The 26,071-nt window shown below is 41.7% G+C and overlaps 1 protein-coding gene across 4 annotated transcripts in view; it reads right to left on the minus strand.

Annotated features, from left to right (window-relative positions):
• Positions 1-26,071, minus strand: part of elovl6 (ELOVL fatty acid elongase 6) — a 110,360-nt gene that overhangs the window by 15,338 nt on the left and 68,951 nt on the right. For all 4 annotated transcript variants that reach the window (XM_072255954.1, XM_072255952.1, XM_072255953.1 and 1 more), the window contains one exon: positions 17,673-17,804. In XM_072255954.1, coding sequence (XP_072112055.1) covers positions 17,673-17,804 — 132 coding nt within the window. The remainder of the gene's footprint in view (positions 1-17,672; positions 17,805-26,071) is intronic.

The raw sequence follows: 26,071 nt of genomic DNA on the forward strand, positions 1-26,071 counted from the left end.
GTAAGCTCAAAACATGCATTAAGTGGTAACTACGATTTACTCTTTAGCTACTGTATTTATAACATCAAAATGAACTGCTTACCCCAGCAGTCTGTTTTGTGAAGTACATCAAACTGGGATTCTAGGAGCAAGGCAACAGTATATTACTGTACAGTGATTTCCCTGCAATACAACTAATTTATATCCAAAATTCTTGGCAACATTGGACTGGAAATATCACAAAGTTGTTATCCACCATGCCGATAAAATACTGTTATCCAGGTAATTGACAAATGCATTACAGTAGAAATAATTTGTACCTGCTTAAAAACTCAGATCAACTTCAGTCATTTCATGTTTAGTTCATCTCATTTCAGAAGGGTTATGAATTGTAAAGTTAAGGTTTGACAGAGAATACAAAAGGTGTATTTAAAAAAAAAGGCAAGTTCTACAGATGTACTGTGGAGAGCATTCTGAATGGCTGCATCACCGACTGGTATGGGGGAGTGGGGGTGGGGGAGGGTACTACTACATAGGACTGAAGTAAGCTGCAGAGAGTGGTAAACTCAGTCAGCTCCATCATGGCTACTAGCCTCTATAGTATCCAGGACATCTTCAAGGAGTGGTGCCTCAGAAAGGTGGCGCCCATCATTTTGGACCCTGGCACCCAGGGCACCCCCTTTTCTCACTGTTACCATCAGAGGGGGTACAGAGGCCTGAAGGCAGACACTCAGTGATTCAGGAACAGCTTCTTCCCCTCTGCCATCAGATTTCTGAACGGACATTGAAAAAAACCCATGAACAGTACCCCACTACTTTTCTGTGTGTGTTTTTTTCCCCACTACTTATCTCAATTTCATATACATATATATACTTACTGAAATTCAGTTTTTTTCCCTATAGTTTATTATATATCGCATTGTACAGCTGCCACAAAGTCAACAAATTTCATGACATATGTCAGTGATATTAAACCTGATTCTGATTTTGAAGTATACCTAGACGAGGGAAACAGCAAGATCTTGATAAATCATCATGCAATTCCTACATCTCTACAGGCAAACATGATTTCACTTTTGTGCAGGTTGAAACAAACTGTGTCATGTTTATTGTAAGTAATGGCCCTGGCAACTATATCAGTGCTGCACGATTGAGAATGGATCTACCCCGCGATTAAAATGCAAAATCTGATCAGTCACTTTTCAGCACGAGTTGCTCTTGTGTGTCTAATGCAATTTCTGTGCCATATTACATCACTCCCATGCCACACCTTGGCTGGAATGCCATTGAGGAAATCAAATCACATGTTCCAATTACCACAGTAACAAGTACTACTCTGGATTGGGATACTACTGAATATCGTTAATTACTTTTAAATTCCCATGTCTCTGCACTTTTCTCTCTCCTGCGACCCCCCCCCCCCAAAGAAAAACTGTACTGACACCACCTCAATTGCCACTGGCCCTGGCCCTGGTCCCAGGCTGATTCTCTCTTACCCCACCCACCAGATTATGACTTCTCACAACTCACCTTTCAACATATTCCTGTCCCCCTCGGCTTGCACGGGTGTTTTTTTTAAGTTAGTCAGGCCTATATGCAAGCAACTTCTCCCATGCTGTATATTTAAAAAAAAGGCACTATGGCTGCCTTTTCTTCTGCAGTAGATAGCCTGAATTCTAAAGCATATCATTACCTCATTTGTTAAAGCAACAAACACGGCTTATAAGCAATTAACACTAGTTGCAAAATAATAAATACACATACAACACGGTTCGAATGATGAATTTAAAGATTTAGTTGTGATGTTATAAATTAAGCTTAAAGCATTCAAGCTAATAAATAAGTAGACTCTCATTTAATATTTAAAATAGATACACCAAATCAGAGCATCTGGAGCAGGCACAAAGGGATTATTTGCTAAAATATCCTAGAGAAGAATCAAGTTAATTCTAATAAGGTTGAAAGCTTTCTTACACGAAAAAATTACGAGGTTATCGATAGGGTAAATGCAAGCAGGCTTTTTCCACTGAGGTTCAGTGGGACAACAAACAGAGGCCATGGGTTAAGGGTGAAAGGTGAAAAATTTAAGGGGACCATGAGGGGAAACTTCTTTACTCAGAGGATTGTGGGAGTGTGGAACGAGCTGTCAGTGCAAGTGGTGCATGCGAGCTCAAAAGAAGTTTGGATAGGTACACGGTTGATAGGTGTGCGGAGGGCTATGGTCCTGGTGCAGGTCAATAGACAATAGGTGCAAGAGTAGGCCATTCAGCCCTTCAAACCAGCACCACCATTCACTGTGATCATAGCTGATCATCCACAATCAGTACTCTTTTCCTGCCTTCTCCCCATATCCCTTCACTCTGTTATCTTTAAGAGCTCTATCTAACTCTTTTTAGAAAGAATCCAGAGAATAGGCCTCCACTGCCTTCTGAGGCAGGGCATTCCACAGAACCACAACCCTCTGTGTGAAAAAGTTTTTTCCTCAACTCCGTTCTAAATGGCCTACCCCTTATTCTTAAAATGTGGCTTCTGGTTCTGGACTCCCCCAACATCAGGAACACGTTTCCTGCCTCTAGCATGTCCAATCCCTGAATAACCTTATATGTTTCAATCAGATCCCCTCTCATCCTTCTAAATTCCAGTGTATACAAGCCCAGTCACTCCAATCTTTCAACATATGACAGTCCCGCCATCCCAGGAATTAACCTCGTGAACCTACGCTGCACTCCCTCAATAAAATGAAAGATGGAAGCAGGCAGTTTTTATGGTTCAGCACGGACTAGATGGACTGAAGGACCTGTTTCTATTCTGTACTTCTCTATGACTCCTATGATTTCCTTCAGTGGAATTAGGTATGTTGGTTAAGGTCTCAAGCAGATGCTTTAAAAAAAAGTGCTTAATTAATGGAAAATTCCCGCAAATTCCTTCCACCATAGGAAACCAGATATTGAAATCACCAAACAACAACCTTTCATCTGGCAATAAAACAGAATACGATGCTTGGCTACCTTTCAAATGGGTATATTAGAAAGACAACAACATATATCGTCAGGCAAATGATTCAGGCAAAACCTAATTTAAACACACAACTGCACAGCTTCCAGATGTATGTAGTTTCACTGGTAAAAGTGCCAACAATTACTTCTAATTACACATGCAATTTCAATACAGTATTTCATTAACAACTATGCAGGCAATTACTGATCATTTAATGCTTTTCAGCTTTAAGGACTAGGTAAGAAGGGAATTACTGGTAGACTCAAACACAGCAGGAGGATGTCAGTTGTCTTGATGTTCGATTAGTTTTGTACTTAATTCATACAAAGTGATTTGGTTTAGACGGCATTGACTTAAAGCAGGGATAAGCTGCTTAGCCCTAACATTCTATGCTGAGGCTTACTTCACAAGACCGGTCGCTCTAAACCATACATGTCTGCTCTACCTCCACTTATAAAAATTTCAAACACACTTAACCTATTCTAAAATGCTAGTATGGCACCTCCTTCAATTATTAACTTCAGTAATCCACTGCACAGCCTTAAAAGCGTCTTTGGAAATAAAAACTTCAGTGGTTTTACATTCCAAATCATTCGCACTTAAACCTTGGCCTGGAGCTGAATCAGAAAATCACATCAAGAGACCCAGGCACATAATCTGCATCTACAATGGTGTGCAGCGCTGAAGGAGTACTGTACTTCCTGAGATGCCATCCTTCAGGTCAGCTGCTTGCACGGAGGTTTCACTTGAGAATGCCTCAGCCAATGTATCAGTAAAATCTGATTATTTGATGACATCTATGCACTTTCACACATTATAACACTTTCTTTTCCTCTCCAGGGTCCCACATCACATGTAACATTAGTGGGAGCATGACTCAAATGTGATTAACCCACCGCCTGTTCCTTGCTTTAAGAGTTCCTCAAATCGGTGTTGGCACCACATCCAGAGATCCAGGCCCAAATCCCTTCAGCTGCACCAACTCACTGTCACAATCCTGTCCGCTCTGCAATCCCATCTCATCCTTCTTGACATTTAACATTTTTACAGAGTAAAACTTTTGTTCCTTTTGGGTATCGACAGTGTCAAACTCAACACCTCTTGGATACCAACATTCTCCCAGATACTGTGCAGCCATCACTTTTCCTCTGACCCCATTCTTCTTCTGATTCCACCTCTTGCCTGATTCCCAACAGCCTTCTGAGCTCCCCCTCTCTGTCCTCAACAGAGGATAAAGCTTATGTCCTGAACTACGATTAATTTTTCCACCAAGCATCTTCACAGCAGACAATGAACCCCCTGCTCCTGTCGTCAGAAATCCTGCTCCATTCCGCCTCCTTCCCTCGCCAGATCTGCTTGGCATAACCCATCAGTTATGAAAATCACCTCAATGTTTCCATTCCGCCAGCCCATGCTTTGAAAATGTACCAAGCTGCTCACTCAGAACCGATGCCAATGTTGCCCCTAAGGCTGATTTATACTTCTGCGTCAAATGGACGCCATAACTACACAAGTGGCCTACGCACATTGTGAGCATTTATACTTATGCGTTGGTGTTTCTGCGTCACTGTGCAATTCAGACACGTCGCGCATGCACACACACCTGCCCATGCAAGGGTTCATGGTCGTGGTAGTCTTTCTCGGGGTAAACAAGTTTAAAGCAAGTGCTTTTTCTCGTAAAAGCAAAATGTGTCCTCCATAATTTTGGAGGTCTGTAAAGCTTTATGGAAAGCATTGCAGCCAGAGTTCCTTCCCTGCCCTTCAGTCGCCCAATTGGAAGTTATTGTAGCGTAGGAGGAAATGCGATGCTACCAAGCGGACCAATTACAGTTGCTGCGGTCTGCGTTGCCGCGACACTTAGTTACATTTTTGGGGAGGTGCACGTTAGGCTACGGCATAGGGATCCGCGTAGGCTCTGAGTAGGGTTCGCGGCTACGCCGTACCTACGGCGTCGATTTGACGCAGAAGTATAGATCAGCCTTAAAGCTGCCTTCAGAGGGAGTCCTGCTGCTATAAAAGCAGAATATACTGGAAGCACCTCTGTGGAAGAAAAGCAGGATTATCATTTCAGGCCAAAGACACGCTCAGGCTTGGAAATAAGTAATGCATTTCAGTGATTACTCCTATTAGCAGAATCACTGTCGTTACAGCCCACAAACCAAGCCAGAAACCTTGGTGTTGTGATGGACTCTGACTTAAATTTTACCTGCCACATTAAGACAATTACAAAGTCAGCCTACTACCATCTAAAAAATATATAGCGGGAGTTAAAGGGTTTATGTCTCAGCAAGACCTCGAAAAACTGGTCCATGCATTTATTTTTCAGTAGGCTTGACTACAGAAATGGTGTTTTCATAGGGCTCTGTTGAAAAATCCCTCAGACTGCTGCAGCTCATTCACAACACTGCTGCTAGAGTCCTCACTAAGACCAAGAAAGCAGAACATATCACTCCAGTTCTCAGATCACTACACTGGCTTCCTGTCCATCAGAGACTGACTTTGAAATATTACGATTGGTTTATAAAGCACCGAATGGTCTAGGGCCAAAATACATCTCTGATCTCCTGCTGCATTATGAACCTCAGGTCATCTTGGGTGGGTCTGCTTACCAGTGTTTAGTTCCTATGCTCCACATTTCCAGAGAAACCTTCCAGAGGATCTGAAGTCTGTCCCAACTTGAAGCTCTTTTAAATCTAGGCTTAAAACGTTTCTTTTCACTGTAGCTTTTAATTAGAGTCTCCTGCACTGTAACTTCTATTTATATCTATCTTCGTGTGATTTTATTCTCTTGTATATTGTCTGAAATTTGACATTTGATTTTTTATACCCTGTTCTTTGTAAAGCACTTTGAACTGCCTTGTGTTTGAGAAGTGCTAACATAGAAAACCTACAGCACAATACAGCCCATTTGGCCCACAAAGCTGTGCCAAACATGTCCTTAGAAACTACCTAGGGTTACCCATAGCCCTCTTTTTCTGAGCTCCATGTACATGTCCAGGGGTCTCTTAAAAGACACCACCGTACTCACCTCCACCAACATCGCTGGCAGCCCATTCCACACACTTACCACTCTCTGTGTAAAATACATACCCCCAACATCTCCTCTGTAGCTTCAAGCATCTTAAAACTGTGCCCTCTCGTGCTAGCCATTTCAGCCCTGGGCCTCTGACTATCCACACGATCAATGCCTCTCATCATTTTATTTTATTGCTATACAAATGAACTTGCTTGCTTTGAGCATTTGTCATTATTTAAAAATACTTTATTTTCTAATATTTTTGTTCCTAAATCTTTACCTTCCCAACAATTCAATGCACCACAAACATCTCAATATAGAAGTTGCTTAAAGGACAGAGGCTGTTTCTGAAGGCACAGGAAGTATTAATTTTGTTTGGCACACTCGTCTCTGCCAAGAATCAGTTATCTAATGTCACAGTGTACCTCCCTTCAGACCATGTACAGACAACCAAACATCAGATGTCCCCACACATCTACCAACCTGAAGTTCAAACTTAAAAATAAATTTTATTATCAAATTACATGTATGTCACCATATACAACCCTGAGATTCATTTTCTTGTGGGCACACTCAACAAATTCATAGAATATTAATAACAGGATCAATGAAAGATGGCCTAACCAGAATACGACAAACTGTGCATATGTAAATATAAATAAATAGCAATAAATAATGAGAACATGAGATAAAAGAGTCCTTTGAAGTGAGTCCATTAGTTGTAGGAACACTTCAATGATGGGGCAAGTGATACTCAGTGAAGTTATCCCCTTTTGCTCAAGAGCCTGATGGTTGAGGGGTAGCAATTGTTCTTGAACACATACTCACCAATTCAGGAACAGCTTTTTCCCCTCTACCATCTAACTTCTAAATAGACATTGAACCCATGAACATTACCTACTTTTTATTATTTTATTTTGCACTACTTATTTTAACTTATTACATGTATATATATATATATATATATATATATATATACACACACACACACACACACGTACATATACTGTTGGTCTTCCATACAACCTTGCCCAGGCCTGCGCCCTGAAGTGTGAAGACTTTCCAGGCGGAGATCCATGGTCTCGCAAGACTAACGGATGCCTTAATATATAACATATACACACACACACACACACACACACATAGATATATAATGTAACTTTTTCTCTATATTTATCATGTATTTTTTTGTACTGCTGCCATCGAACTAAGAAATTTCATGACAAGTGCTGGTGATATTAAATCTGATTCTGATTTTACCCTGGTGGTGCAAGTCCTGAGGCTCTTGTACCTTCTACCTGATGGCAGCAGCAAGAACAGAGCATGGCCTGGGTGGTGAGGATCTCTGAGGATGGATGCTGCTTTCCTACAACAGCATTTCATGTAGATGTTCTTAATGGTTGGGAGGCCTTCACTCGTGATTTACTGTGTAAAATCTACTACTTTTTGTAGGATTTTCCATTCAAGGACGTTGGTGTTTCCATGCCAGGCTGTGATACAGCCAGTCAATATACTCTCCAGTACACATCTATAGAACTTTGTCAGATTTTTAGATGTCATACTGAATCTCTATAAGCTCGTAAGGAAGTAGAGGCCTTGCCGTGCTTTCTTCATAATTGCACTTATGTGCTGGGTCCAGGACAGGTCCACTGAAATAAGAAACCAAGGAATTTAAAGTTGCTGACCTTATCCATCCCTGATCCTCCGATGATGACTGGCTCATGGACCTCTGGTTTCCCTCTCCTGATATCGCTTAGAGAACATGGATAGTCTTCCTGGATTGATATCCAAGGTCCCTAGATACCGCTCCAGTGTCTTAACCATGACATCATATCAGCAATACTGTGGTCCTTCCTGAGAGCTGGTCAGCTCCTAAATCTGGGTTTCATTCAATGAATCAATGTTATTTAACAATAAAACCATTGGCCTGCCATTTTCCAGTACCCTACACTGCTGACCAACCAGGGATGTAACCTGGACAGTTATAGCCCCTCAGATAATGGGTGCGACTTGCTGCTGCCTGTCAGAGAAGTTTGACTCCAAAAGTAGAACCATGTTGTGTTGTACAAGATTTGCTTTAAAGAATATATTTTGTATTATAGAGATGGATTACATCATGTATTTCCCAGAAAAATTTCCTCAAAACACCAATGCTATTTCAGTGAGACCACAAGGGAATCATTGCATACCGCAGTATAGAATTCACGGATGCCAAACAAAATACACATGAACTTTTTGCCATTTTAAACTTCAGGGGAGGGATATAAAAATAATTTACGCCAAAATACAGATACACCATGTACAAATCTAACAACTCTATTGAGATTTGTGCTTTACCGTTAAGGCATCGTTGGAAGCTGAAATGCTGTGCAGATTAACCTCCTTTGAAAGCACTCTAACAGCATTTAATGACATCCAGATAACCACTGGAAGGAAAATAATGGAATCCTGTATGCAATTACATTATAGAAATAGGAAGAAATACCATAAATCCCTAGAGCAAAACTGAAGATTTTCACAACTACATAACTGGAAGAGCATGCCTGAAATCACCAGGAGAATCCAGTAATTCTATAACCTATTTGTTGAAGTATATAGGCACAGTATTAAATTTAAAAAGTGATACAATCTTCATAGTAAATTTAGAAAGTTATCTGCATAAATATTTGATCATGTTGAATTATTCCAACCATGGATGATGTCATTAAATGCTGGCGTTGTCAATAATGTCAAGTCACAGTACCCCAGGGAAGCAAGTTCAAGAGTTAGACCAAATGTAGATGATGGAACAATGATATTTTTGGAAGTCAGGGCAGTGTGTGATTCGAAGGAAACTGTGGGTGGTGTTGTCCATAACCTATCCTACTTTGCCCTTGGTGTTAAAGGTCACAGGTTTGGAAAATGCTGATATACCTTTAATGGGGATGAAGGTACAATCTGCGACCGTAGTGCAATGGCAGAGGAGGAATTGACATTTAAGGTAGTGGTCTGGTCAGTGGTGACCTCCTGACCTCTAGAAGTTCACCTTAGTGGTAATGTAATGCCTTTGAAAACTAAGGGCCAGAGGTCATCGCTGGCTGATGCTATTGTTGTGTGGATGCTGCTCACTACGTTAGCCCGTGACTGAATGCTGCCTAGGGTTGAGCTGGTCTTTAGAAGTTCAGAGCTGGGGAAATATGGGTATGTGCAACTGGAGCCTTCTGTGGCATCAGTGGCAGAGGCAGGCGGGGCAGCCACTTTTGCTGCATCTCATTTTGATCCTGAATGAACAATAATTGACACGCCTGGACATTCAGGGCCAATTTCCCTTGGACACGGATGGATTAGTTAGTGGTCATCACCATTTCTCCTTGATCCATAACCCCCCACCCCCAAGGCTGGCAGCTGAGCAGCATACACTGATCAGCAATTTGTGGACTGTTACTACAGTCTGCAGTCTCTGAATAGCTACACATACCTTAGGATTGATGATGCTGGTCATCTACTTTCCAAAAGACATACAAGAGCCATTATTGTAGAAGCTTAGCTCCTGAAACAACCTCTGCCCATAGGTTACAGCTATCAAAGCTGCGGGGTGGGGGAAAGGGGGCAGATCACCTAGTTTTGTCAGCTTTAAAAGCTAGAAATCATTTCAATAAATTAGAAATGTCTGAGGTTTATTTATTAAGAAACAAAATGATCAGAATCAGATAGTCAGGTTTAATATCAACGGCATATGTTGTAAAATTTGTTGTTTTGCAGCAGCAGTACAAAGCATTACATAATTATAAAAACTAAATTACAAATTTAGTTATATATATTAAAAATTAAATTAAATAAGCAGTTTAAAATAGAAATTAATACGTAGTGATTTGTGTTCATGGGTTCAATGTCCATTCAGAAATCTGATGGCAGAGGGGAAGAAGCTGTTCCTGAATTGTTGAGTGTGTGCCTTCAGGCTCCTGTATCTCATTCCTGATGGTAACAATGAGAAGAGGCCATGCCCTGGGTGATGTGGGTCCTAAGAGATAGATGCCGCCTTTTTGAGGGATCGCTCCTTGTTCTTAATATAAAGAGTATAGAAACAAGTAAAATACAAAACTAAAATCAAATAGCTAAAATAAACTAACATTTCCCCTTTTGGTAAAACTGAGTTAGTGAAATCTCAGGACTTGCTGCAATGCCATGATCACAGGAATAGACATATTGTAAATAAGGAAACATTAGTGTTCTATATTTAAATTTTATTTATTTAGAGACACAGCGTGGAATAGGCCCTTCGAACCACACCACCCAGCAATTTTAACTCGAGCCTAATCACGGGACAATTTACAGTGACCAATTAACTTACCAACCGGTACGCCTTTGGACTGTGGGTGGAAACTGCAGCACCCGGAGGAAACCCACGCGTCACAGGGAGAATGTACAAACTCCTGCCAGGCAGCGGCGGGAACTGAACCCAGGTCTCTGGTACCGTAAAGTGTTGTGCTAACCACAACGCTACCCTGAGTAACATGAGTTTTCTTGTATATACATTGCTTAAGCATTATTGTTCGTTTAAATAATTATGGGTTATGTACAAAAATACGTTAATTGCTTATGTCATCACGCTATCACCTGATATGTGCACACCTCACTTAAAGTAAACCCACAGTTAGAATCACATTTCAGACTCCTGTGTCTACATTTTAGTTAGTTTAACATTTTGACGTTACAAAACATTGCAATAAAATTCTGGAAGAAATTGTTACTTTGTACATTTTTGACTGTATTTATTGGATACCAAGCTACACACAAATTTAGCAGGAAGCAGCAATTTCCTTGATAATCACAAAGATACCAAAAGTGAATGAATCAAATTTGGCATCAGGCAAGGCCTCCCGCTCTCATCTGTCATATTTGTGTGTGGTGTCGAGCTCTTGTGCCCATGTCATTCCTGATGGATTCAGCAAAAGAGGGGTGACAATGCCAGACAGTGCGGGACTTGGATCCAAGCCTCCCCATAAATGATGATGCCACTTTCTTCTTGTCAGACCCATTGTTGGTCTGCAGATTGACCAGTATCTGTGACCATTCTGAACTGGCCAAGGGTCAGAATGAATCAAAGCAAGAATGAGGCCATGTTTTCTGGCCACTGTTCTGCTGTAGTCTTCACACTTAAGTGTTACTACGCCTAGAATCAGGCTGGAACAGATAGGCAAGGCAAAACAGAAATTGGGAGCACTGTCTGGATGGTTGCCATCTACTGCTCCTGGTGGTGTTGTGCCTAGCACAGGTTTAGGCCCATACCTATACCTTGCTCCTGAACTGTGACAGTCACTTGATTTATCTGCCGGTTTATCTTGAGACCCAGAATGGATCGCCTACACATCAGGTCATGTTGCACAAGTCACCAGAGACAAGGGCCAGGGTATAAGTGTATCCAATATAGCCCTTATTCCTGACGGTGTGAGATTGCACCAAGGTATACAGACACCAAGTGTCAGTATGTATTGAGATTCTACCCGTCCCCAGTGGTGTGAAAGATGTCCTTGGCCACGTAACCACGCAACTTTCCCACTCAGTTGGGCCTTGCTTCCTTACACGTCCCACACAGAAAACCACCTCACTAACGCAGGCTGTGGAATCCATTTGCCAGAATATCTCAATCACCAGAACTCGCCAACGAGCACCAAGACCTCACCTGGCTGATGGTGAATTCCCTCTCCTCCCTTCCCCTCCTGCATCTGATCCTTCCCTCAAAGCCAGAGTCTCACTCCTACCACACGGTGACCTTGAGATAGCTGTGGGAAGAATGAAATGATTATACCCCTCTTAGTTGCCAAGGTGTGGAAAAGAGTACAATGGTCTTTGCCTCTGAGCAGTTGTGCAACAGAAAAACCTGTTTTACAGGCTGGTCCGGGAACTCGTACTGAGAAACATCAACTACTCACGGAAGATTGATTCTAAGACAGACACAATTTGGTCTGCTCTAAACTTAGTGTTCCAGTCAGGAGATGTCTGCAAAAAAATGACACATTGTAAGGCACAGGATTTGCAGGGAAGGACTGCTGACTCGAGTCCTTCCATCACTGGACACTGAGCAGTGAGGCCCTGTGTAACTGCCTCTCAAACAGTTCACGGGCGCATTTTCCCAAAGAGTAAACCTGAACAGTACTAATGAATTGTAAAACCATTAATTGGACTGATAATGAAGGTAAAAGAAGGCACTTAATGTATTTAATGTATTCCGGTTTAAGAAGGTGCTGCTGAAGTGAGCAACTACTTACAGGTAGCTAACAAAACAAGGAATACAACTAAATACTTCATTAATAAGACTTACTTCTGTTAAAAAAAATTATGGTAAACGATCACTGCACACAATGAAGAGGTGGGGCTGAGTTGGGGGTCGAAGTGTGAGAAAGTGAGGGGAGGTCGAGGCACACTCGAGGCAAAGTCGGGGTGGGTGGAGCCAGACAAAGTCAGAGCGTACGAGATGCAGGTTGGCGGCCCACCCACCCACCTAAACCAAGAACCAGGCAATTATCAATCTCGGCACCAGGCCGATTTGGAAAGGTCGGGCCTGGGCCGAAACTTGGCAGCAGAACCCTGGCCCAGAGAGCATCGACGTGACACGGCTTGAGTCCGAGGAGCAAGGAACGAAAGTTTAAATGCTGGTCTAGATGGAATAAAAAGGCGGGGTGCCAGGACCAGAGGCAAGGGTCGGTCCGGTTCTGCTCACCGCTCCATGCCGTTTATTCCGCTCTGTGATTACCTGAGGCTGAGGTTGAGGCCGAGGCCGAGGCCTCCAGCTGCTCTGGGCTCCGTGACGTTTACTCCGCTCTGCAATTACCTGAGGCTGAGGTTGAGGCCGAGGCCGAGGCCTCCAGCTGCTCTGGGCTCCGTGACGTTTACTCCGCTCTGCGATTACCTGAGGCTGAGGCCGAGGCCTCCGGCTGCTCTGGGCTTCGTGCCTGTAGGCTCCGTGATGTTTACTCTGCTCTGCGATTACCTGACGCTGAGGCTGAGGCCTCTGGCTGTATGGCTGCTCTGGGCTTCGTGTCTGTAGACTCACTTTCATTCTAAATGTTACTTGCTTACTTTAATTGTTTGCACGATTTGGTTTTTCTTCCGCACATTGGGTATTTGTCAATCTTTCTTAAGGAGTTCTTTTGGGTTTCTTTGTTTTCTGGTTGCCTGTAAGGAGGTGAATCTCAAGTTTGCATAATTTACACATACCTTGATAATTAATGTACTTTGTAGTTATGAACAAAAGCATAATTTGGAAATAAAAAATGGCTTTACACAGAAGCATACAGTGTAAACAAGGTGTATTACTATCACTTGCTGCCTGCATATAGTGACTGGGACCATTATGATACTTTCCTCGTACTAAGACCTAGAATCTCCAATGGCATCCACATCCATGGGATTTCAGGTTCTCTACTGCACTGCTCAGCAACGGATACATGGCTGTCATTCCGCAAGTCCAAAATCCACTCATAATCACAGGCATGTAACTCTATACTTACAGTCATCCCATGCAGGTAGTTCTGACTGGCCCGTTGTATTTTCATTGCAAAACAACTGGACTTAATTTCAATTTAGTGGTCCTACACTTTACTAAGTCCAAGGCAGCACCTGCTTTCTTGGGCACAGAGTCCTGAACTGCACGTGGTACTGATGTGGTCTCAAAGGTTCTGTACGTTCCCAGAAATGCATCCCTACTTGGGCACTGCAAGGTGAAGATACCACTTTCCTACAAATAACTTGCTGTAACAGAATATTTCCTCCTTTGCACCCCTTGAACTAACAGATCCCGATCCTTCTGAATAATAGCTTGCAGGGCAGCATTGTGCGGTTAGCGCGATCACTGATTAGGGTCACTGAGCTATGCTGGCACCAGAAGCACGGCGACACTTGTCAGCTGTCCCCCATGCAATCCTCGGACATTTCACTCTATGTTTTGATGCAAGCGTGACAAACAAAGCTAACCGCTGTTCTTCACCATTTAAAATAATCTTTTTCTATTCTTCCTATCCAAGTACATTACCTCCCATCCTTCCACATTGCTTTTTAAACTTGCATGCCAAAGCAGACTTTCTCAAAAAGCACAACAGAACAATAACATTTATGTGATCTGACAAAGCATTCATGCTGATGTGGATGTTGTAAGTGCATATTAAGCGAGGGATGTTTTATTAGTCAGACTATTGCTGTTACCAGCTATAACCATCACAAGGATTCTGTCCCACTAAACTTACTTTCAACTACTGTCGAAGTAGTTTCGTTGCCGATAATAAGCCAACTAAGATAACTGAGCCAGAACACACGCACTCTCACGCCTCATGCGTTCCTTTTATTTTACTTGTGCACAAGAACAGCATGGGCCCCTGTCACCCGCACTGTTCTGAAGTCTGAACCAAAATCTGCTATTTTTTTTCTATATACAAAATTGGCTTATCAGTTGCAGATATTGTTCATTATAAATTGTACTCGCTTGAATTCCTTACTCACAAGATCAATCGCTATTCATAACAGAAGTGTTAAAGTCAATCAAAACTTCAAGCGGACAGCTGATAACATTTTGAAGTTAGTAAGGACAGTAGAGTCTTATTGTTTGGTATATTACACAAACTTCTGTTAGTTTATCTATCTCCGGCACCCCCTAGTGTGTAAAGGGTACTATGTTTTACGAAGGCCTTTCCGGAAAAAGTCTCACTACAGAGGCCTCACTTGTTTGGCTGGAGTATACACCACCTCAGCCAACCCAACCCATCCCATCTGTAGTAAGCAGAGGCATCTCCAGCGGTCTCACTTGACTACAACTGCCCCAGGCTATCCTTGCCTTACTTCCACATTGCGTTTTCAAAAGAAAAGTAACAGCACAGAGAGGTTCAAGGGCAGGATTATAACTCTGGTGTCAACTCTAAAATTCCAAACTTTGAAACTCATATTTAACCAGTAACACCGCCAGTTCAAACTATTACCTTAAGTAGCATCGTGCTGCTGATAAACGGGCAAAATCCAACATCACACACATCACTTTGACTCCTGGTGTTCCTGAACTGAAGTAAAATACAGCAATGTTCCTCCTCTATGCTTTTAGCACGTTGCAAACCACTGAAAATCTAATTCCTTGGATCGGAGGCAAGGGTATGATCTAAAGCAGAGCCTTGTTCATTTAAACTAGAGGATCAATAGTTTCAATCCTCGAATGATGTTCTATTTCAAATATAGGATAATAATATAGAAAATGATACCCTGATAACGAAGAGCTGCTTTGTAACCAGAGAGTAAGGAGAATAAATTGAAATGCCAATGTCAAATTGATGTTTTTATAACTATACTATGCTTTCAAACAAGCATAGCTCAAGTTTCATCTTTTGAACAGCAGAATCTCTGCGGTAAACACTTATTTGTGCTTTTCCTAGGAGATGGAAATTATATGCCAGAGGCCTGCACAGCCTGTCCTTATATTCAATAACTAACTTCTTTTTGTCCCCAAAACATAAGATGCTCATTTACAAATATACTTCAGCATCAGAAATGTGGAAAAGTGATGCACTTTGCCTAGTATATAAACATAGAAAATTACCCTTAATTGGTAATAATGATTACTGTGTTACAGCGCAGGTTCTTAGCACTTATTGTGCTTGTAATTCTATTTAACATCAACATGGGAAGTGTCATTATTGTGCTATGATATTGTATGTTTTAACAACAATGTCTGGGAGTTGCCACAACCTTTCAAATCACTTTGGGTGATCTGGTGCAGAAATCTAGATCACTTAGGCTCTATTATATGAAGAGAGAATTTAAAGAATCTAGTGTTATTTCACACTAATTTTTAGTATCAGATAACATTAGACTATTGACACTAACATTTAGTGTTTCCAAAGTCTTATGCCACAGTAGGCTAGAACTTGCACCTTGATTGCTGACTCAAAACCCAGCATTGTTGCTGATGAACTTGCCCTCTGTTTCCTAAAAATCTGCTCCATTGAAATTAAAGCAGCTAAAGTGAGACAGACAGGAGGACTAAATGCTAGATTGTGAAACTATCACAAGCAACTAAGGAAGAGATTTATCCTAAGTACCTGTAAAATCCATAAAAGCAATTGATGACACATTGAAATGATCTAAAACAGTTTTTTTTTTCTTTACCCCTCATATCCTGCCAGCTAGCCATCCAGAAATAAATGATAATCACAATGCTGAAGTAGGAATAGCTAGGTAGAATAATTAAAAACAGCTTAGAAAATTAACCAAATATCTTTTAAGGCAAATACAATTTTTATTAACTCAAGGCTAAACAAATTTAGAGAATTATTGAACTGCACAAAATAACCATGTAAATCAAACCTGATTAATATTCAGCTGTCAATGTACATCACTGAAACAACTGGCCTGTTTATTACGTTGTTATTTGCGGAACTTTGTCCTGCAAATGTTGGCTGCCATCTTCCCCACCTTACCCACCTTACCACGGAGGCGCATTTCAAAAGTACTAAGTTAACGGTTTGCGACATCTCGAAAACCATGTGAAAGGTACACCACAAGTGCAGGTCTGCCTCCTTCCATTAAAGCAGATGTTTTACTGACACTAGTGGCAAGTTAAATAATGATCACTTTTTCCATCACTCATTTGAGTGAACAGATGTTGCCTGGATTGGGGAGCATGCCTTATGAGAATAGGCTGAGTGAACTCGGCCTTTTCTCCTTGGAGCGACGGAGGATGAGAGGTGACCTGATAAGAGGTGTATAAGATGATGACAGGCATTGATCATGTGGATAGTCAGAGGCTTTTTCCCAGGGCTGAAATGGCTAGCATGAGAGGGCACAGTTTTAATGTGTTTGGAAGTAGGTACAGAGGAGATGTCAGGGGTAAGTTTGTTTGTTTTTAAACGCAGTGATGAGTGCGTGGAATGGACTACCAGCGATGGTGGCGGAGGTGGATACGATAGGGCTTTTAAGAGACTCCTGGACAGGTACATGGAGCTCAGAAAAATAGAGGGCTATGGGCAACCCTAGTAATTCCTAAAGGTAAGAACATGTTCGGCACAGTTTTGTGGGCTGAAGGGCCTGTATTGTGCTGTAGGTTTTCTGTTTCTGAAGTTTTATTTGGTATTAGAATTTACAGATTCAAAATAGTTTTTCTCTGAAGTTGCTGCTTTCCACGCCTTGTGGCGCCTCGGTTGGCAACCTTGGCACGTCTTTAGCATTTTTTGCAAGGCCGAGTTGCCTACACAATGTTCAACCCAGCGCAGATGGAAAGCGTGCAAGGAGTCGGCCAGATTCAAATCCCTGACCATTCGCCTCGAAGTCTGGTGCAGATGCCACTACACCACCGGCCGGCTAATTTCTTCTCTCCCAAAGTAGATGTATTATATACATGGAAAACTTTCTTGACTTTGGTTAGAGGTAGAGAATGTAATATGACTAAAATCAATTTCATGATTTACAAAATTCATATCTTGTAAAGACACTTCAGATTAAGATCCATTTGGAGCATTACAATGCAAAGTTTGACTGCAATTTTTAAATACAAAACTTAAAAATGAGGCATTTGCAGCTATTGATACATTTCACCATTTTTAACCTCGATAAGATGGTAACAAGTCACAATCCTATAGTTCATGAACTGAAAGATGGGTTTAATTGTCTGCAGTGTTTATAAGTGCCGCGAAGTATCACTATACAGGGAGAAAATGATACTTACCTAAAGAGGGCAAGGCTCAGTGACCAGAGTACCAAGGGCTTCCGCAGCTCAAACTTTGCTCGTTGTTTCATCATGTGCCGACCACCAAATATCAAGGCAGCATAAAGGGCTGAATACAAGAAAGACTTCTTCCTGAAAATAAGTGGAGAAAAAAACTGCTCCATTAATCCAACAAAGTCTGAGATGCAACAGCAACATTTATTTCTGTCTGCAAATACAGATATTTTTGTCAATCCAATGCAAATAACTATACACTCGAGATAATTCAACACTTTGTGCTAAATTTATCCAATAATCTGATCTCAAACTGTCCTGAGTAGAGTGCAATTCCAATGCTTGGGGTATAATCAACTGAAAAGCTGAATGGATAATTAACCCATCAACACTTCCTCAGTATCACACACACAAAATTCTAGAAGAACTCAGCAGGTCAGGCAGCACCTGTGGTAAAGAGCAAACAGCCAAAATTTTGGACTGAGACCCTTCTTCAGAAAACAACAAACTTCACGACTAGTAAACCTGATTCTGAAAACTCAGCCGACTACAATGAGCTGAATGAAGAGAATGTTCAGACAATGCAATTGCTTTTTTTAAAAAATGGATGACATTTGAAAACCATTAAACTTAAGTAATCTAATGAAAAATAAGATTATTGAAGTATTTTAAAGTTTTAAGTTAAGGAAGTAAAGAGTAAAGCATTATAATTTGCACAGCATTACAGCATACCATTGCAGGATTGAGTGAACTGAAAGACTGACAAGGTGAATCGGCAACGTTACAAACCATTCTTGTGGAAGTTTGGTGTTTACTTCAGTTTTAATTGCTGAACCCTTGGTGGCTCGATACAGAATTGATAAACAGACAAACACACATTGTTTGTTACGCTGAGTGTGTGCACTTTAATGTCTTCCCCCGGTATATTCCATTCCTTTAGTAATGGGGATGTGTAGATGCCGTCTGTGTAAATACAGTACTTAAGGTAGATACTTCTGATTATTTTGTACTATGATTGTAACTACATTGTGGGGTGCATCATAGTCTAATTCATGTGTAGTCTTAAGTTGACTTTGTAATTAAAGATGGTATCTCCTAGTGCCTAATAAACAGGGCAGCTCGCTCTCAGTGAGGGTGGGGGAGGGGGAGAGACAGATAGAAAGAGGTTGCCAGTTCACGCTGGACAAAACTAGTATGCAGCTGTTATTGCGTTTTCTAGTAGATATCTTTTTGTAAATATTGGCAGTTTTCTTTTCACTAGTTTTTGTAAGTTTGACTTTTGACTTTAAATAAACACCCTTGCACTACAGTGCTAAGTGATTCCAGCAATTTCTTTCCCTTCAGTCATAATTAATATATTTAACCAATGCTTATTAAAAGGTGTTTTTAAATCAGGATTAATTCGTGGCTCAGCAGTGAAGTAATCATCAAATAAACAGGGGAAATATGGTGGCTTGAAGTAACGGATAATCTACCACATTAATTCCATGGGATGCCAAAGCATGCACACATTGCATTCAATAAAATCACTAATCAATTCAGTTAATAAGGTAACGTCTGCTTGGCAGCACGCTACACAGCGTGAAGAATAGCAGTAATTTTGCATTGGAAATCTGTTCATGAGTCTTCGCCATAAAACCAAGAGATTTAGTAATTCCAGAAAAAAAGTAGATGTAGAGCTTGCTATTAAAATATTTGTCAGAAAAGAAATTGTTTTTTCCCCCCAGTTAACTAAAAAAAAGATAGAAAACACACTTAAACTGGCATCTGTCCACAAGGAATAAAATCCTATGATTAATTCATCGTTAAAGCTTCCAGAATCAAAACACTTGAAATTTTATCATTTATGCTGTGTTGCAGCCTGATCTTCCTTTGCATGCTGTACTCACTGATACAAATTGAATTTGGGATAGCAGTAATAAACGTGAAGTCAATAAAATCCAAGCTAGGGGCATTAATTGCTCAACATCTCCCAGCTATAGAATCAGAGTTTACTGTAAGAACTACTTCTCCAAACAGGATACTGAAACAATGAAAGGCAAGTAATCAATAATGTAATTGAAACAATAAATCATTACAAAACAGGAAAATTATGTCATAACTCAAGAATTTTCATGCAATCAATTACCTTTCTATTAACAACAAATTTAATTTGGGAAGGCTTGACCCACATTATGTTACAATGATATTTGTGAAGCATACAAAAAAAATCTTTCCTACCAAATGCAATAAGCATATACAGTCCAACAGTTCATCTCTGTGTGACAGGAGAACACACATCATAGAACAAAGGTCTGTTTTATTCTGTACATTATTGCACATTGCTAAATTATAATTGTGCATATTATTCTGTATTTTATTATTCATTATTACTATATTTATTATTATTGCTAAGCATGTTTTTAAACATTGCTCCTGTAGCAAAATTTCCCACTCGGGATCAACAAAGTAGTTATCATTATTATACAATACGTTTTGGTTACCATATGTTACCTGTCTGAAGCTGTATAGAATGTATCTGAAGAATTTACAAGTTTCTGTGTGCTGCATTCCAGTGCAAATCCTTCATAATTTTGGAAACAAACACTTGCAGAGATTAAATTTATGTGCAGAATTATGAACACTGCAAGTAATGTGGCTTACTTCACATAACTGTAGTATTCAGATTAAAAAAAAACTCAGTTCTGCCTTGCACAGGATGGTATATTTTACATTGGAAAACGTGCAAAAAGTTACTGGTTATCGTGCTTCGAGAACAGTACATTTTGCTTTAAAACTTCATGCGCTAGGAAATGATATGATTATATACATACATTATATGCACAAGTTATATACATGCATTATGGAAGCTTGTGTCTGGGAGACGAGGGGAAATAGGAGAAGAAAATACAAAAGGTCAAGATCAAGGTCAATTAATGGTCAAGATCACTACATGCAGAAGGCCAATCATATGGGGTCTGAACAATGGCAGAAAAGCTTGCCACACTAGTGGCTTTCCTCGGCTTAATTACAAGGGGCAGCTATAGTTTGGGAGCAGTCCGGCAGATCCGAGGATCTGGGAAAATGGATGGATATTCATAGACAATATAGTTGTCTGAGTTAATAGGGTTTGGGGGGGGGGGGAGGGCAAGAGGCAGAATAAAGAGAACTGTGAGGTGAAGGATTTTACCAAAATTCCCAACGTTCATAAGATCAAAGATACAGAGAAATGGACATTTTAATATTTCAGTGGCACTTCACTTTTCCGAGTGACTTTTCAATGCCTAGATGGGGATATGATTACTGATGGAAAAGTGTGTTTACCGCACATCTAAATGTCTAATTCCATCCCTTACTGCACAAACTGTCTTACCAGTAATGTGGTTTTGAAGAATTATTACAAAAATTCTTCCATAGACACCTGGCTGACTGATTCATTCCAGCTCTCGCTTCAAGTTGTGACTTGAACTACTAGAGTGAAGATGCCTGCCAGTTTCACAGGTAGGAAGGCAAAAAGTGAGGGCAAGAAGAGGTCAACAATAATGCAAAAGGAACTGTCGATGAAAGCTGGGCTGGGAAGCTAGAGAAGAAGGGAGCTAAAAGTCAGCTTGTGAATAGTGAGGGAACAAAATCTGGGAGACACCATTTCAGAAGCTTCAGAACAATGTTACAGTGAGAAAGGGGACATTTATCTTGTTCTTGCATAGTCTGCATAAATGAGTCAGTATTTATTGTAGCAAAGAGTGGAAATAGCAAGATGGAAAAAGTATGGATTGAAAATAAAAACAAAAATTTTCAGTTACTGATATTGACCATTTAGTAAGATTGTTTATGTTGAATTCCGTACTTACAGGAATAACTGCCATTCACAATAGAGGTGTTAAAGTCAATCGAAACTTCAAGCAGACAGTCGATGATATTCTGAAGTTAAAGACAATTGTGCCTTACTTGTTTGGTAGGTTTCACATTCTTCTGTTAACTCGCCTGTCTCTGGCACCCCTATTGTGCAATGGAACACTCTTTTCGGTAGACCTTTCTCAGAAAGTCTCACTCATCTGGCTTAAGTACACAGCCACCCCGACCTATCTCGTCTGTACTGAGCAGAGGTGTCTGCAGTGATCTCACTTGACTATAACTGAACCAAGCTATCCCTGTGAACGTTGCCTTTAACCCTTGCCTTACTGCAACTTCCACAGTATCCTTGATGCCACGGTTTAAAACCTTTTGGATTTTTTTGGTTGGGTACAATTAAGATGCAATATTTTCCTAGTGTTGGGGAGGTGCTGACACATCTTCACTAGCTACCACACCATCCAAAATACTAATTCTTTATATCTGGGCAGTCAGAGTTCAGTAAAGTCCAAAGAATATATAAATCAGCCTCACAGTAATCCATTAACATCTTACATTAAATATCCAGGCCAAGCTTAAACAAGGGGGGAGAAATGGGCTCAAGATGATAGAAATGTGGCTCCAGGATACACCCCTGAAGCGGTCATCCAGTTAAGATAGTTTTCTCTCTTATCGGACCAACAGAAATCCTGTGACCTCTGGTGAGATCCAGGGAATTAATAAGAACAGGCGTGTGAATGCTTGAATAGTGACGGCCCACTGTTTGCCTCTAGTAGAGTTCTTAATTGGTGAAGTGCAGGCCTTTCTATTTTCCCAGGGACTTCTCTGCCATAGTGATTGTGCTGTCTATATCAATACCCCCCCCCACCCCAGGGCTCTTGCGTGAGCTCTATGGTGCCATTAGTAACCTTCAAGCCAAACACTCTGACAGTTATTGTTGCTGGCTTAAAAACCATGCTAACTTAAAAACAGCCCTGGCTAAATTCTACCAGCATGTTGACTTTGCTACCAGAAGTGGGAACATACAAGACCTGGCTTATACCAACATCACTGGTGCTTACCAACCAAGCTGCTCTTCGCCCCCACCTCGGATACTTATCTGCTGTGCCAATTCCTGCATACAGATCACTGACTGATTGAGTCAGATGTTCAGTTCTGGTCCCCTCATTACAGGAAGCATGTGGATACTAATGAGAAAGGGCAGAGGAGATCTACAAGGATGTTGCCTGGATTGGAGAGCACGGTAGAGTGAACTTGGCCTTTTCTACTTGGAGCGGAGGATGACAGGTGACCTGATGATGAGAGGCATTGATCGTGTGGATAGCCAGAGGCTTTTTCCCGGGGCTGAAATGGCTAGCATGAGAGAGCACAGTTTTAAGGTGCTTGGAAGTAGATATAAGGGGGATATCAGAGGCAAGTTTTTCCACACAGAGAGTGGTGGGTGCGTGGAATGCACTGCCAGTGAAGGTGGTAGAGGCAGATACAATAGGGTCTTTTAAGAGACTCTTAGGTAGCTGCACGGAGCTTACTAAAATAGAGGGCTATGCAGCAGGGAAATTCTGGGCAGCTTCTAGAGTAGGTTACATGGTCGGCACAACATTGTGGGTCGAAGGGCCTGTAATGTGCTGAAGATTTCTATGTTTCTATGAGTCAAACCAATTGAAAAAGAGAGAGTGACCTGACCAGAAGCAGGTCAACTCAGCATTGTGGAACTGTTTTGGAAACACTGGGAGATAGCCACCTACAACTATCACATTAACATCGAAGCATATGCAGGATCTGTGACTGGCTTCCTAGAGAAGTGCACTAGGGACTAAACACTTCTCTGTGAGGGCAAACCAGAAGCCATGGTTGACAGCACAGGTCCAAGCACTGCTGCGAGATCAGGATGCTATCTTCAAATCAGATGGCTCTCCGGTCAGCAAGAGCTGCACTTTCCTGTGTCATCAAGGTGGCAAGACAGGATTACTCGCAGAGAATATACAGCCATTTCTGTGACACCGGAGACACAATCGGACCTTAATGGATCACAGGTCCAACCTGCACGCCAATGACAGTGACGCCGCGCTTCCAGATAGGCTGAATGTCTTTCATGCATGTTTGATGCACAAGACAACGTGCCAATGAGGAAGGACCCTCCCCTCCCCTCCTGAGGAACAGCTGACGTGAGGAAGACCCTAGCCAGGGTCAACCCATGTCAAACTGCGGGGCCCGATAACACACTGGGGTCGGGCATTGAGGGACTATGCGGCCCAGTGGACTGAAGTTCTAATAAATACCTTCAACACTGCTCGAGAAGTGTTCACTTCCCCAGACAGGATCCAAGGCAGCCAGCATCATCCCAGTGCCCAAGCTGGGGCCAGCAACCTGCCTCAATGATTTCCATCCAGTGGCACTGACTCAAAAATGAAGTGCTTTGAGCTCTGGTTATGGATCATATTAAACCCCACCTTCCTGCTGCAATGGGCCTTTTCCAGTTCGTTCATCTTTCAAATCGCTCTACTAACCTCTGCACTCCTCTGTCCTGTCCCATCTGGAAAATGGAGCCTGATAAGCAGGATGCTGTTTATTGACTTCAGCCTCAGTCAGTCTGTGTTAGCAGCAACATCCCTAGCTCCATCACGCTGAGCCTGGGCACTTTCAGGTGCAAGTCACCTTAGTGCAGCGGACTTGCCCAGGTCAGACTGAGAACACCCATGGCCACCATGACAAACAGGCCACGTGCGAGTTTTTATGCTCTTATGTTTTCCTCGTCAACACACAGGTTTCACCTGGTGCTCCAGATTTCTCCTGTGTTATAGGCATCCATTAGTCTCATCAGATCATGGATTTGCGCCTTGGAAAGTTTCCAGGGCGCAGGCCTGGGCAAGGCTGTATGGAAGACCAGCAGTTGCCCATGCTGCAAGTCTCCCCTCTCCACACCACTGATGTTGTCCAAGGGAAGGGCACTAGGGCCAATACAGCTTGGCACCAGTGTCGTCGCAGAGCAATGTGTGGTTAAGTACCTTGCTCAAGGACACAACACGCCACCTCAGCTGAGGCTCGAACGAGTGACCTTCAAATCACTAGACGAACGCTTTAACCACTTGGTCACGCACCAACACCCAGCCACAAGTTACATCTGGTATGTGTGAACAGAAGGAGAATCAGAGGAGAGTTAACGGAATACTGCCACCACAGATTTATAGCGGCCTCAATTGCATTTGCTCTCCACTCTACTTTGGGTACCTAGACAATCGTAAGACATACGATTACAGTCAGTTTATGATTACAGTTTGACATTTAACACCAGTTCAAGTGGCTCATCGTGGACTAGATGGGCCGAAGGGCCTGTTTCTATGCTTCTATGATCATCATTCCCTCCATAGTAATAACCAATCTTCAAAACCTGGGCCGTCTCTTTCTGCATTTGGAACCTGGACTTCCTCATCAGAAGATGACTGTGGTGTGGAACAGAGATAGGCGCACCTCACGGAGGCATATTTAGCCCACTGCTCTACTCATGCTACGTTCATGACTCTGTGGCCAAGCACAGCTCAAGTAACATCTATAAATTCACAGATGACATCACTGTCGTCTCAGAACGTCAGGTGGCAACGAGAAGGCATACAAGAGTGTGATAGATCAGCTGGATGAGTGGTGCCACAACAACAAACTCGCACTCAATGGCAGCAAAACCAAGGAACTGATTGTGGACTTCAGGAAGGGGTAGTGGGTGTCAGTGGCGGAAAGGGTGAGCAGCTTCAAGTTCCTAGGTGTCAAAATCTCAGTGGATCTATCCTAGGCTCAACACATTGATACACTTAGGCACATTAGGAGTTTTAGGAGATTTGGTTTGTCACCCATGACCCTTACAAATTCCTATAACTGTATGATGGAGTGCATTCTGACTGGGTGCATCATAGCCCAGTAAACACTCACCCCCCCCCACCCCCAGTGTACAGGATCACAGGAGGGTTGTAGACTCAACCAGTTCCACAACCCTCTTCATCTTCACGAGGCAGTTCTTCGACAGGGCAGCGTCCATCATTATGGACCCTGACCACCTGAAGATCCACACTCAACGTTTTAGGAACAGCTTCTTCTCTTCTGCCACCAGATTTCTGAACGGTACATGAACCAATGTCAGTACCTCACTACTCCTTTTCTTTGTATTACTTATTTTTGTAACTTATAGATTTTTTTTAAATATACCTTTGCACCACATTGCCACCACAAAACGACAAATTTCACATCATAGGCAAGTGATAAAAAACCTGATTCTGATTTCTGAGAGAAAATAGGTTAGAAGGAAACAAGTGGGATAATGGAAATCACTGTGAGCATTGTCAGAGAATCAACAGCACTTCTACACTTTAAGGAAACACAAGGTCCCATTTCAGCAAGTTTGTATTTCAGGTAAGAGCAAGATGTTTTGCATTAGTTGCTCATATCAAGTATACAAAGCAAACTGAATATGCAATTAAGTGGATATCATTATGTGCTGTGTCATATGACATCATTATGTGCCATGTCATAAGACATCATCATTATTTGCCATGTCATATGACATCATTATGAGCCGTGTCATATGA

This window comes from Mobula birostris, chromosome 4 (assembly GCF_030028105.1).
Source record: "Mobula birostris isolate sMobBir1 chromosome 4, sMobBir1.hap1, whole genome shotgun sequence".
NCBI lineage: Eukaryota > Metazoa > Chordata > Chondrichthyes > Myliobatiformes > Myliobatidae > Mobula > Mobula birostris.